This window comes from Lagenorhynchus albirostris, chromosome 8, assembly GCF_949774975.1.
Source record: "Lagenorhynchus albirostris chromosome 8, mLagAlb1.1, whole genome shotgun sequence".
Taxonomy (NCBI): domain Eukaryota; kingdom Metazoa; phylum Chordata; class Mammalia; order Artiodactyla; family Delphinidae; genus Lagenorhynchus; species Lagenorhynchus albirostris.
The window spans coordinates 3,340,393-3,353,210 of record NC_083102.1 but is presented as its reverse complement, the minus strand read 5'-3'; the positions used below and the strand labels follow the sequence as shown (position 1 = coordinate 3,353,210).

Sequence of the window (12,818 nt, the reverse complement as noted above, 5' to 3'; positions counted from 1 at the left end):
TTCTCAGAGTCTCCTACTTGATTCTTTATGGCGTGAATGGTCCTCCGTCCTCTCTTTCCTGCAAGTTCTAGTTGGTCTAGTAGCCTGACTGGGTTTGAGGGTTTTGACTTTGGTTGTGCTAGCACTTCATCAGTAGTGCTATATTCTTCCTTAAGGAGGCAGTTCATGCTGATTGCTCTCCTTCTGTGGTGTAGCAGCCCTGGCTGATTGGCACCTTAACTCATCAGGAGCTGCAAAATGGTGATATGCTAATTCCATCAACCTTTTCCATTTGATAACTGGGATACTTCCATAAGATGAAACTTGCCCTTATCTGTAATTTGGTTACCCAATGATACAGTTTGTATAGGAAAGAAGGGAAATTTTCTTGATGCTTTCCTTTTCCTTTACCAGTTTTTAAATAATATGTTGATTTATAAGCATCCTCTAATAATGATCAATTGAATTAGTTGTTTCTTTTTGAAGTATCATTCTAAATTCATGAACTTATATGTAGTTAAAGAGCTTCAGTCCGTTCCAGTTATTCTTATTAAAGCCCTAAATGGCTGGTCCTTGGCTGGTCCTTGGCTGGTGGGAGCCTTTTCAGGTTGGTTTCTGAATCATTTTGACATGGTAATAGAATTTGATAGCTTTGCTAGTCTCTAGGATAGCTCCTGTCCCAGACCTGGAATCAACTGTCTACAGAAGGAGTCCTGCTTTCCTTTGGTGGGAAATGGTATTTCTAGACTACAGCGTGGCTGTTAGGGATTTGTATTTTATGACCATCATATGGATATTGACTGTTGTAGGAAATATAGGCTTATATAATTTTTAGGAAATATATGCTATGTGTTATTAGAATGTACATAAATAGAAGTAAATTATATCTGAGAAAAAAATAATAAATGGAAAGAACAGTGTTTCTATCAGCATTGTTTAAAATTAAAAGAAGATAATCATGGGGCTTCCCTGGTGGCGCAGTGGTTGAGAGTCCGCCTGCTGATGCAGGGGACACCGGGGCAGGAAGATCCCACATGCCCCGGAGTGGCTAAGCCCGTGAGCCATGGCCGCTGAGCCTGTGCGTCCGGAGCCTGTGCTCCGCAACGGGAGAGGTCACAACAGTGAGAGGCCCGTGTACCGCAAAAAAAGAAAAAGAAAAAAAAAGAAAAGAAGATAATCATGAGAAAAATCAAATCTCCATTTATTATGTGCACTATTTGTTTCAGTAATTAAAATCTATTTCTATGCATTAATTCTTTGTGATATTTGTATAATCAAGGATTAATATGCTCCTCAAAACCAACCAGCATATACAAATTATACTTGACAATGAGAACTAAATTATCTCAGTTTTTAAGAAATCTATTGTACCATAAAATGCCATACATTTTTAAAGTTTTCACCATGGGTAAGGCTTTTGAAAGTTGCTAATAATACATTGTTGTTAAGCAAAAGTAAGCAAAACATAGCTAATATATGATATTAGCTATCTTTATAGCTAATATCAGAGGAATGACTCAGAGGAAATGACTGGAATTTTATCTTATTTTTGGAAGAGTACATAAAATAATTTGTTGCATTGCTGTATATTTTTATATCACAATTTAGAGAAACAAAATAAAATGAAACTTCCCCTTATCTATAATTTGGTCACCCAGTGATACGGTTTGTATAGGAAAGAAGGGAAATTTTCTTGATGCTTTACCAGTTTTTAAATAATTGTGCTAGTTACCAGTGCAACTTACTCTATTTCTTTAACTTTTTAGCTTTGAAGAATTGCTAAAGTACACAGAACAATTAAATTAATGATGTATTTTAAATGCAAAGCACTGGATAGTTGGCACACAAGAATAACTAGCCAGTGGGTGGTCCTGTGCCACATTTTCTTTGGGAAGTCTTTTCCTAAGGACCTCCCTGTTGAGCATGGCTTTTCAATTTTACCTTCCTATCCTCACAGCATTCAGATGCACTCCTTTTGTAACATCCTTTTGCCCTGCAGTGACAGGAGTAAAGTAGCTGTAACAGAATCTCACAAAGAGACACAAAAGGTGTAATTTGAGAAAACCACCAGGTCCATCTCTCCTTCCTTTTACTTTGGCCCAGAGCACTCCCTCTTCTACAAGGAGTTCTGCCTGTTGTTCCACAAGTAGGTTGGATATTTGGTGACTCAGACTTGTGATAGGATGCATGTGTTAAATGCTTCACATATTTTTTAGCACCAACTTTCATATCAGTTATTATGCTAAGAGGAAACCAAACAGGTGTGGCCTCTTCCCCTGAGAATCATGACTCTAGAGGGAGAGAGCTGTAGTAGCAAATAAGCAACGTGCTGTGATGGGCATAAAACAAGGTGAATGACACGTCGGGGGTCAGCAGAGAGATGGATTCTGCCTGGCAGAGGCGTGAAAAACTGCCCGGAGGAGAGACCTTCACGCCGAGCCCAGGAAGATTGTGCCTGGCGGGGGTGGGAGAAGGGCACCGCAGCCAAGGCAGCGGCACAGGCATCAGAGAGGCTTGGAAGGCAGGACTTGTTAGGATGCTTAGTTAGTGGGGGATGGTGGGAAATTAAGATGGGAAGAGAAGACAGGCCAGAAGACGAAGGGCTTCGAATGTCAGACTAAGGAGTTCGGCCAAAGTATTCTCTGCCAAGGAGCCAGAAAAAAAGTTTTGAAAAAGAAGTGTGGCCTTGTCCCAATAGAGAAAGGGACAGAGGGTCCCACTGGGAGGCCCTGGAGTAGTCCAGGGTGAAGGTGACAGCCATCCAACCCGGGGCAGGGCCACTGGGAGAGTGGGAGAGCCTTCAAGAGGAAGGATGAGGGGCTTCCCTGGTGGCGCAGTGGTTGAGAGTCCGCCTGCCGATGCAGGAGACACGGGTTCGTGCCCCGGTCCGGGAAGATCCCACATGCCGCGGAGCGGCTGGGCCCGTGAGCCATGGCCTCTGGGCCTGCGCGTCCGGAGCCTGTGCTCCGCAGCGGGAGGGGTCACAGTAGTGAGAGGCCCACGTACTGCAAAAAAAAAAAAAAAAAAAAAATGAAGGTTAAAGGAAAAGACTTTCAGATGAAACAAAGTTAAAAGAGTTGGTTGCCAGCAGATTCATATAATCAGAAATCCTAAAGAAAGTTCTTTATGAAGTAGGAAAATGAATGATATCTGATGGAAGCTCATATTTTCGATAAAGAACAAAAAGCATCAGTAATGGTAAATAGTGGGTAAATGCAAAGAACAGATTTTTCTTTTTTTACTTTTTCTTCTTAATATCTTTATAAACCATACTATTGTTATAAACAATAATTATAACATTGTCTTGTGGAATGTATAATGTATGTCGATGTAATACACATAACAGTTATCACACACAGCATGGGACTGGATGTGGATCTGAAAACTGGACAGATTTCTATATTTCATGAGAAGTGATACATTATTAACTCTTTGTAGATGCTGAAAAGTTGAGTACATAGTATAATCCCTAGGACAACCACTAAAAAAAGGCAAAGAAATACAGCTAAAAATAGGGAAATTAAAACTGTAAAAAATGTTCACAAAATAAAATGAAAGTCAGGAAACAAGAAAGAGGGAAACAAGAAGTAGAGGAGAAAAGTAGAAAACAAAGCCCCATGAAAAAAGTTATAGACCAAACTCAGCCATATCAATAATTTCATTAACTGTGAATATGGTACATTTACCAGGATAGACCATATTTTGGGCCACAAAAATGTCTTAATGAGTTTTAAAAGACTAAAATCATGTACAGAATATTCTTTGATCCAGTGAATTTAAATTAAAAATCTATAAAAATAAGAGGACCAGAATAACTTTACATATTTGAAAATTAAACATGTTTCTAAATAATCATTGGACCAAGCAGACTTTTCAGGAAAAATTAGAAATAATTTGAACTGAATAATACTGAATTCAGCATATCAAAATTTGTGAGATGTAGCTAATACCATGCATAGAGGAAAATTTTTAGCTTTAATAGTCTTATTAAAAGGATGGAAAATCAAACCAAAGATCAAAACTTCCATCTTAACAGACTAGAAAAAGGAAGAGAATATTAAAGGCAAAGCAAGTAGAATAAAGGAATAAGAAAGAAAAGAATGTAATTCTGTGGAGTAGAATTTAAAAAGCATAGAAATGATAATACCATTGGAATTAATCCAGTCTACACAGTGTTTTTCATTCATCAACTGATTATCGTGTGAAATTTCTTTACCTTCAGACTGGCTCAGTGTCATCCCCTTCACTCAGATAGATAGTATTATTTTCTTTTTAAAAAATTTTTATTGGAGTACAGTTGCTTTACAGTGTTGTGTTAGTTTAAGATGTACAGCAAAGTGAATCAGTTATACATACACATATATCCACTCTTTTTTAGTTTTTTTTCCCATATAGGTCATTACAGAGTATTGAGCAGATTTCCCTGTGCTATACAGTAGGTCCTTGTTAGTTATCTGTTGTATATGTAGCAGTGTGTATTTGTCAATCCCAATCTCCCAGTTTATCATTTCTTCTTCCAATTGTGTGCCCTGTCTCTCCACTTGCAATCCTTTCAGAAAGTTTACTCTTTCATTTGTAGTATGTGTACACACCACACACACACACACACACACACACACACACACCCCTACATGCCTACATATATACCCCTACATGCATACTATTCAGGGGGATTGCTCCATTAATTTTCTAAGGGGATATTTGAAATCTCTGTTGAGTTACAAAGGACAAGTGTCACTGAGGATACAATGTATAGAGCCAAAGATATTCATGACAGTGAAACTGCCAATTCCTCCAGGAATAGCAAAGGAAGCTGTGGACCAAATGAAAATAATTTTGCAGGATATGGTATGCATGTGGACGTATACAGATTTCACCCCAAAGTTTCCAATATAGGAAATCAGTCCCCTTAGTACCAACTATCTCCGCCCCTTATGGTAGCGGGTTTCTTAATCTGCTCTGTTGTGTCCACTCTATTTGTCCTACCCAAGAAAAGTCTAGAATGTTCTAAAGATTTTATGTGTGTATATGCTTGTGCTTTTTATGTCAGTGTGCAGACTATGAGAAATGATTCAGAGAGAAGCTTCACATGCAGTTATATGGAGAGGAGCATATTTAAAGGACCCATTTCACCATATTTAAAGGACCCTTTGATGAAATGCAGGATATACTTTTGTTGGAACTAGTCAATTCATTTACCTGTGTCCATCAAAAGCTAGTGAGTTCCTTGATGTTTCATGTTTCTGTTTTATTTCCTCTCTTGTAGATAAAGAATTCATCTACAGAGAGCAGAAAGGAAGTGTGATACTGCAGAATGTTGAAACAAATACTTCTACGGTGTTAATAGAAGGCAAAAAAATTGTAAGTACTCTCTTTAATGACAAGGATAATTTCAGTTTTCCCGCCTTCAAGTCAATAAAGCAGAAAATGACTTTAGGTTTCAACTTTTCATATAGCCAAGCAGAAGCGATAAACTTGTAGTACTACAGGCTGAGCAGCTACAGATAATGTAAAATTGAAACCACACTAATTTAATAAGATGAAATCACCATTTCTCTGAGTATACGGGAAATTTCTCTGCAGGTGTTGGAAACAAGTGTTGCATATCATATATAATTCAAAGCTAAGTCCTCAGGCTTTTGCACATTTACAGAACAATTGTAGTAATTCAGAGAATACTTCAGGACTGCTTGCACGATCTCCTATTTTTTTAAAAATGCATCTTAAAGTGCACAGAGAATATTAATTTAGGCACTGACTATACTCGCTCTAATGACATTAAGTGATGTTTATGCTTTAGAACAAGTACTGAGTCGATATGAATGCCACTGCTTCATCATCTGGGAAAACCTGTTTCCCCAAAGGAAATGGCGTTAAGATTTGGAGTCCATGTAACAGTTAATGATATTTATTAAAGAATTGACTGAAGTTATGTACCAGAAATCGATTTAAAGAGAATTAACTGTTTTTTTCATATATGTTCATGCTTATTTTTAGAAGGAATAAATCTTCAGCTTTAGGGAGTTGATCATTTTCTTGTCCAGTACATGGAGGAAATCAAAGGAAGAAACTAAGGCCAAGTCTGTGTTAAAAGCAAGAATTAAAACAGGCCACGAATTCTCAATCAGAACCATCATAAGAAGCCTCTGATGAGAATCAGAAACATAGGAATCCTAGAATCCTGTGATCTGGGGATCAGAGACGATAGAAAAAATTAGCTGCCTGGTTTTACAGATAAGGATCCCGAGCCCAGTGTAGTGAGTGAGCTTTCCGGAGTCCTTGGGTGAGCGTTCAGGCAGGTCCCCGGAGCCTTGTCCCAGGGACAACAATGGATGAAAGGATGATTCCATCTTTGCGTTGCCCTATCCCCTGTCCCACACAAATGCTGCCCTACCTTCTCAAGAACATGACACTGCTGTTTAAATACTCTTCCTTTCTTTTTGGTGTAGCGATACCTTTTTCTTTAAGAATAAACATTTTATTGAGGTTTAGTATGGGCTGGATCCTGCCCTTTACAGAGACTGTTTGCTGGCGTAAGAGAGGGCTAGCAAGGTTGTATGATGCTGTAATTCCCAAAGCAACAGGTATTGAATTCAGTAGTAGTCTGCAAAGTAGGACCCGACCTGGAAAGAATGAATGTGCCTGCATTTTTGCATTAAAAAATCATCTTTGGTAGAACGGCTCCTGTAAGAAAAGCTGATTCAACTCAAAAATACTGAAGTTGCAGAAATGGTTTTCTCATATTAATTGAAAGGAGAAAATGATCAGACCATTGCTGAGGGTGAGTACATGTTAATGCCAGGATGTTATCGATATTTCCCGTAAGGATGTCAGTTTGCTGAAAGTAGGGTACTGTTGGTACAGCTGCACTTAGTAAGGAAATACAAGAGTAGGAACAGCCTTCTCTTTCTCCGATCAATAACTTGTGACAGATCGTGTATTTTAACTGAAGTTGTTTTAGCCAAGTAATAAGGTGACTTCAGAAACCTCCTTAGGTAAAGAAAAAAGGAAGAGCTCATCTTGAAAATTGGAAGGTTTATTCTGTATGATGAAATTCCTTCTTAAAATGTCATTTATTCACTCACCTCAGAAACATTTGTTGAGAACCAAATGTGTACAGCCTGATTGACACTGTTTGTGATCATGCCAGTTTATTCTTGGCTCAAAGCTACACGTAAAGGCTCCTGTAAACAGACCTCAGACGAAGGAAAGAAAGGAAAAGTCATTGAGTGTCTGCATCATCATTTAGAACACAGAAGCTCTGGATTTAAGTTCTCTTGAGCCAGTTAAACTTGTGCTTCAGTTACTCCATCTGCAAGTTAAAGCTGATGGAATGATCCAGCTCTCTGTATTTTCATGAGCAAGTATTAAGAAGGGGAAGCATGATGTTCGGAAGGGATCACAGTCGGCGGACCCTCTGCTCCCGGGAGGATGAGTGGGCTGGAGAGAGCGGGCACACAGGGCAGTGGCTCTTGCCCGGTTCTGCCCGCCTGCCTTTCTGATGCTGGTTCCCTAGGTGGTCTCTCCTTATTTGAAACCTGGAGGCTTTGAGATTGTTTAAATGATAAAAGTAAGCTGAGGAAGAGGGCTGTGCTACCTGTGAGGCCACCTGTAATCTTTAGGTTGATTTTTTTTTTTTTTTTTTTTTTTTGCGGTACGCGGGCCTCTCACTGTTGTGGCCTCTCTCCCGTTGTGGAGCACAGGCTCCGGACGCGCAGGCTCAGCGGCCATGGCTCACGGGCCCAGCCGCTCCACGGCATGTGGGATCTTCCCGGACTGGGGCACGAACCCGTGTCCCTTGCATCGGCAGGTGGGCTCTCAACCACTGCGCCACCAGGGAAGCCCTTTAGGTTGATCTTAAAACAACCTGAAACTAGTGGAGACATGAGCATGAAGCAGTGAATGCCCAGGTCAGCAGAAGTTTAAAATAGTAACCTACAATCTGACCTCTGACCTCGTTCTCTTTCCCCAGCCACTGAGAAGGACCGTCACACACAAGGTCACACCAGGGTCCTCCAGCCTGCTGGCCTTGAGCATCCCCCTGGCTCCTTGGCTTCCGTGACTGGCTCTTTCCCGGGATGGATCAATGGAAGGGGAGGCAAATGAATGCAAACACTAGGCAATCCAGCACAAGGGCTTTGTACATCATTGATAATTATGCAAATGAGAGCTTGTGCTGTGCTGGGCTCACCTGGAGGGTTCTCACCTGCCCCCCCAAACAGCTTCCTTTGACCGAAAGGAATTCAGTCGTCCCTTCTCACACCTCCAAATGGTAGAAATCAGATCATGAAATATTTCAGAATACCAGAAACACTTTAAATTGTGAGTTCACATAGACATTTAACCTTCTAAGGCAGTTCCATCCTGGTTCACACTGTTATTTGCATTCCTTTGTTTTTTATATTAATTTTTTGATGGTGAGATATTCTCAGATCCTTATTATTTGGTAGCATCTCATATTTGATGTGACATAATAATTGATTTTAGGAAGGATTTATCAAAATATCCTGGTCCCTTTTCCAACTTCTGTGTTTTTTTTGTTTTTTGTTTTTTTTTGCAGGATCCTCCCAGAGTGTTTTTGTTTTTTAGTTTTTATTTATTGGGGTATAGTTGCTTCACAGTGCTGTGCTAGTTTCTGCTGTAGAGCAAAGTGAACCAGCCATACATATACACATAATCCCCTCCCTTCTGGATTTCCCTCACATCTAGGTCACCACAGAGCATGGAGTAGAGTTCCCTGTGCTCTACAGCAGGCTCTCACTAGTTATCTATTTATACATAGTATCAATAGTGTGTATGTGTCAATCCCAATCTCCCAATTCATCCCCTCCCCCTCTCCCCCTTTGGTGTCCATACGTCTGTTCTCTACTTGTTTGTCTCTGTTTCTGCTTTGCAGATAGGTTCATCTGTACCACTTTTGTAGATTCCACACATACGCGTTAGCATATGACATTTGTTTATCTCTTTGTGATGTACTTCACTCTGTATGACAGTCTCGAGGTCCATCCACGTCTCCACAGATTTTTGAGGTGCTCCGTTAGATTTCTGCAGGGAAGGAAATCACAAGCACATCATCTCTGCATGAGCTCGGACATCTGCTGCCTGCTCAGTAGTCAGGCTCATTGGAGGCAGGTTCTAGCTGAATTAATTTTGTCTCTTCCACGGTGCTTGGCACTGTGACCTGTGCATAGTGGGTGCTCTGTAACTGTGTATTCTATGAATGGATATAAAAGACACAAAACCGAGGTGAGCGGCTTCCCTGAGCGTCAGTGTGGTGAGAGGTTTGAGGTGGTCCCTGACCCCGCTCCTCCCTGCCAGCACTGCTCTCTGCTCCACAGTGACAGGTCCTCAGGCAGCTGTGCAAGCTCTGTGTACCCCGTCCTTCCCCTCAGGAGCGTTGTCTGGATGACATGAGAGGACAGATGTAGAATGTGGGTGCAAGTCAGTGTGACTCAGGATGGTCAGGTGGACTGGAGGACCCGGGCAGCTCAGGGCTCAGGCACACAGGGTGACCCGGTCAGCAGCAGGGAAGGGGAACGGGCCTCCCTTGACTTCGAGCTCCTTCCCTGCAGGAGGTGTGTCTGGGCCGCCTCCCAGGGTGAAGCAGGGGCATTCTCTCCGATTTCTAAAAGTAAAACCTAAACTAACTTTCACATGGATTACATACAGGCAGACCTCATTTTATTGAGCTTTGCAGATGCTGCGTTGTTTTGCATATTGAAGGTTTGTGGCAACCCTACGTCAAACAAGTCTTTTGGCGCCGTTTTTCCAACAGCATTTGTTCAGTGTGTGTCTCTGTGTCACATTTTGGCAATTCTCACAATATTTCAAACTTTTTCATGACTATTATATTTGTTATGGGAACCGTAATCAGTGATTTTTAATGTTACTATTGCAATTATTTGGGGGCACCATGGAGCACATCCATACAAGACGGAGAACTTAATTGAAAATGTTGTGTGTGTTCTGACTGCTCCACCAGCTGGCCGTGCCCCTGTCTCTCTCCCTCTCCTCAGGCCTCTCTGTCTCCTGAGACACAACAATATTGAAATTAGGGCAACTAATAACCCTACAAGTTCCTCTAAGTGTTCAAGTGAAAGGAAGATTCGCATATTTCTCACTTCAAATCAAAATCTGGAAATGCTGAAGCTGAGTGAGGAAGGCGTGTGGAAAGCTGACAGGCTGAAAGCTAGGCCTCTTGCTCCAATCAGTTAGCCAAGTTGTGAATGGAAAGGAGATGTTCTTGAAGGAAATTAAAAGTGCTCCTACAGTGAACGCGCGAATGATAAGAAAGTGAAACAACCTTATTGCTGGCGTGGAGAAACTTGTAGTGTTCTGGATAGAACATCAAACCAGCCACAACATGGCCTGAAGTCAAAGCCTAATCCAGAGCAAAGCCCTAACTCTCTTCAAGTCTATAAAGGCTGAGAGAGACGGTGAAGCTACAGAAAAACACCTTGAAGCTAGCAGACGATGTTTCCTGAGGTTTGAAGAAAGAAGCCATCTCCATGATATGAAAGTGCAAGACGAAGCAGCAAGTGCTGATGTAGAAGCGGTAGGTCATCCAGCAGGTCTAGCTAAGATAATGAATGAAGGTGGCTGCACTGAACAACAGATTTTCAATGCAGATGAAACAGCCTTATGTTGGAAGAAGATGCCGTCTAGGACTTTCATAGCTGGAGAGGAGAAGACAATGCCTGGCTTCAAAGCTTCAAAGGACAGGCTGACTCTCTTGTTAGGGGCTAATGCGGCTGGTGACTTTAAGCTGAAGCCAATGCTCATTTACCATTCCAAAAATCCTAGGGTCCTTAAGAATTATGCTAAGTCTTCTCTACCTGTGCTCTATAAATGGAACAACAAAGCCTGGATGACAGCACATCTGTTTACAACATGATTTACTGAATATTTTAAATCCACTGTTGACACCTACTGCTCAGAAAAGAAGATTCCCTTTAAATACTGCTGCTCATTGGCAGTGCACCTGGTCACCCAAGAGCTCTGATGGAGATGTACAATGAGATTAATGTTGTTTTCATGCCTGTGAACACATCTATTCTGCAGCTCATGGATCAAGGAGTAATTCTGACTTTCAAGTCTTATTATTTAAGAAAATACATTTCGTAAGGCTGTAGCTGCCAGAGATAGTGATTCCTCTGATGGATCTGGGCAAAGTCACTTGAAGACCTTCTGGAAAGGACTCACCATTCTAGATGCCATTAAGACTATTCATGGTTCGTGGGAAGAGGTCAACATCTCAACATTAACAGCAGTTTGGAAGAAGTTGATTCCAGCCCTCATGGATGACTTTGAGGGATTTAGGACTTCGGTGGGGGAAGTAACTGCAGATGTGGTGGAAACAGCAAGAGAACTAGAATCAGAAGTAGAACCTGAAGACGTTGACTAAAATGCTGCAATCTCGTGATAAAACTTGAGCAGATAAGGAGTTGCTTCTTATTGATGAGCAAAGAAAGTGGTTTCTTGAGATGGAATCTATTCCTGGTGAAGATGCTGTGAAGATTATTGAAATGACAACAAAGGATTTAGAATATTTCATGAACTTAGTTGATAAAGCAGCTGCAGGATTTGAGAGGATTGACTCCAATTTTGAAAGAACTTCTACTGTGGGAAAAATGCTTTCAAACAGCGTTGCACGGTTGAGAAATTGTTTGTGAAAGGAAGGGTCAATGTGGCAAACTTCACTGCTGTCTTATTTTAAGAAATTGCCGGGCTTCCCTGGTGGCGCAGTGGTTGGGAGTCTGCCTGCCGATGCAGGGGACACGGGTTCGTGCCCCGATCCGAGAGGATCCCGCGTGCCGCAGAGCGGCTGGGCCCGTGAGCCGTGGCTGCTGGGCCTGTGCGTCCGGAGCCTGTGCTCCGCGGCAGGAAAAGCCGCAGCAGTGAGAGGCCCGCGTGCCAAAAAAAAAAGAAATTGCCACACCACCCCACTGATTTCTTCCTTTTCTCTCCCTCCCTCCCCCTCCCTCCCTCTCCCTCCCTCTCTCTCCCTCTCCCCTTCCTCCCCCTCTCCCTCTCCCCCCCTGCCCCCAGAAGTGCATTTACAGTGGACTTAATGACACTGATTTCTCAGGGGCTGTAATTCATACAGAAACTTACTGTTATCTCTCCAATCCGTCTAAAACATAATACACCAAAAATTCTCTGGAGGATGAAGTGTTAGCCTTTGCTTGAGATTCAAGTTTTTAAAGCTGAAATAGTCTTTGCAGATTATGTGATTCAAACCCTTCTTTTCTTTGATGAGGAAGCCAAGACGGTCCACAGACAACAGTGGCTTGACCTGCACTTCACGAGCTGTTGACCCAGCAGGCCCATTCAGTATAGCCCACTGTGTTACCTGTGATGTTCATCCTTTTTACACCCTCTTTACTGATAATACCAGCGGTAGCAAGGAGTGGTACAATGGATACAGTCATTCACTGTATTATTTAAATTGTTCCAGGTGTTTGGGAAAGCAACTTGGCAATATATTCAAGATTAATAAGAGTATTTATGTCTTTTGACTCATTCCAGGGAATTTTTCATAAGTAAATTATCTAGAAAGTTTTTAAAAACAGTGAAAAGTACCTGAAACTGAAGAAATAAGTAAATAAAAATAAAATATGATGTAGCCATTAAAATAATAGTTATGAAGGCTATAAAGTAATATGAAAAATATTTATGCTGTTATACTAAATAGACACAGAAGAATACAATATTAATACACTTCAGTTAACAGCTGTAAACATCAGCTATGTCCATTGAAAAAGCTGGGAAGTGAACAATGAACTCTGACAGTAGCTTGTCATGTTAGGTGGTGACATTTTGTGTATTATTTTCCAGAG

The 12,818-nt window shown here is 41.3% G+C and overlaps 1 protein-coding gene across 1 annotated transcript in view; it reads left to right on the top strand.

Moving 5' to 3' along the window:
- Nucleotides 1–12,818, top strand: part of DPP6 (dipeptidyl peptidase like 6) — a 772,951-nt gene that overhangs the window by 449,812 nt on the left and 310,321 nt on the right. Inside the window, exon 4 of the mRNA XM_060155875.1 lies at nt 5,246–5,340. Within this exon, the coding sequence (XP_060011858.1) occupies nt 5,246–5,340 (95 nt within the window). The remainder of the gene's footprint in view (nt 1–5,245; nt 5,341–12,818) is intronic.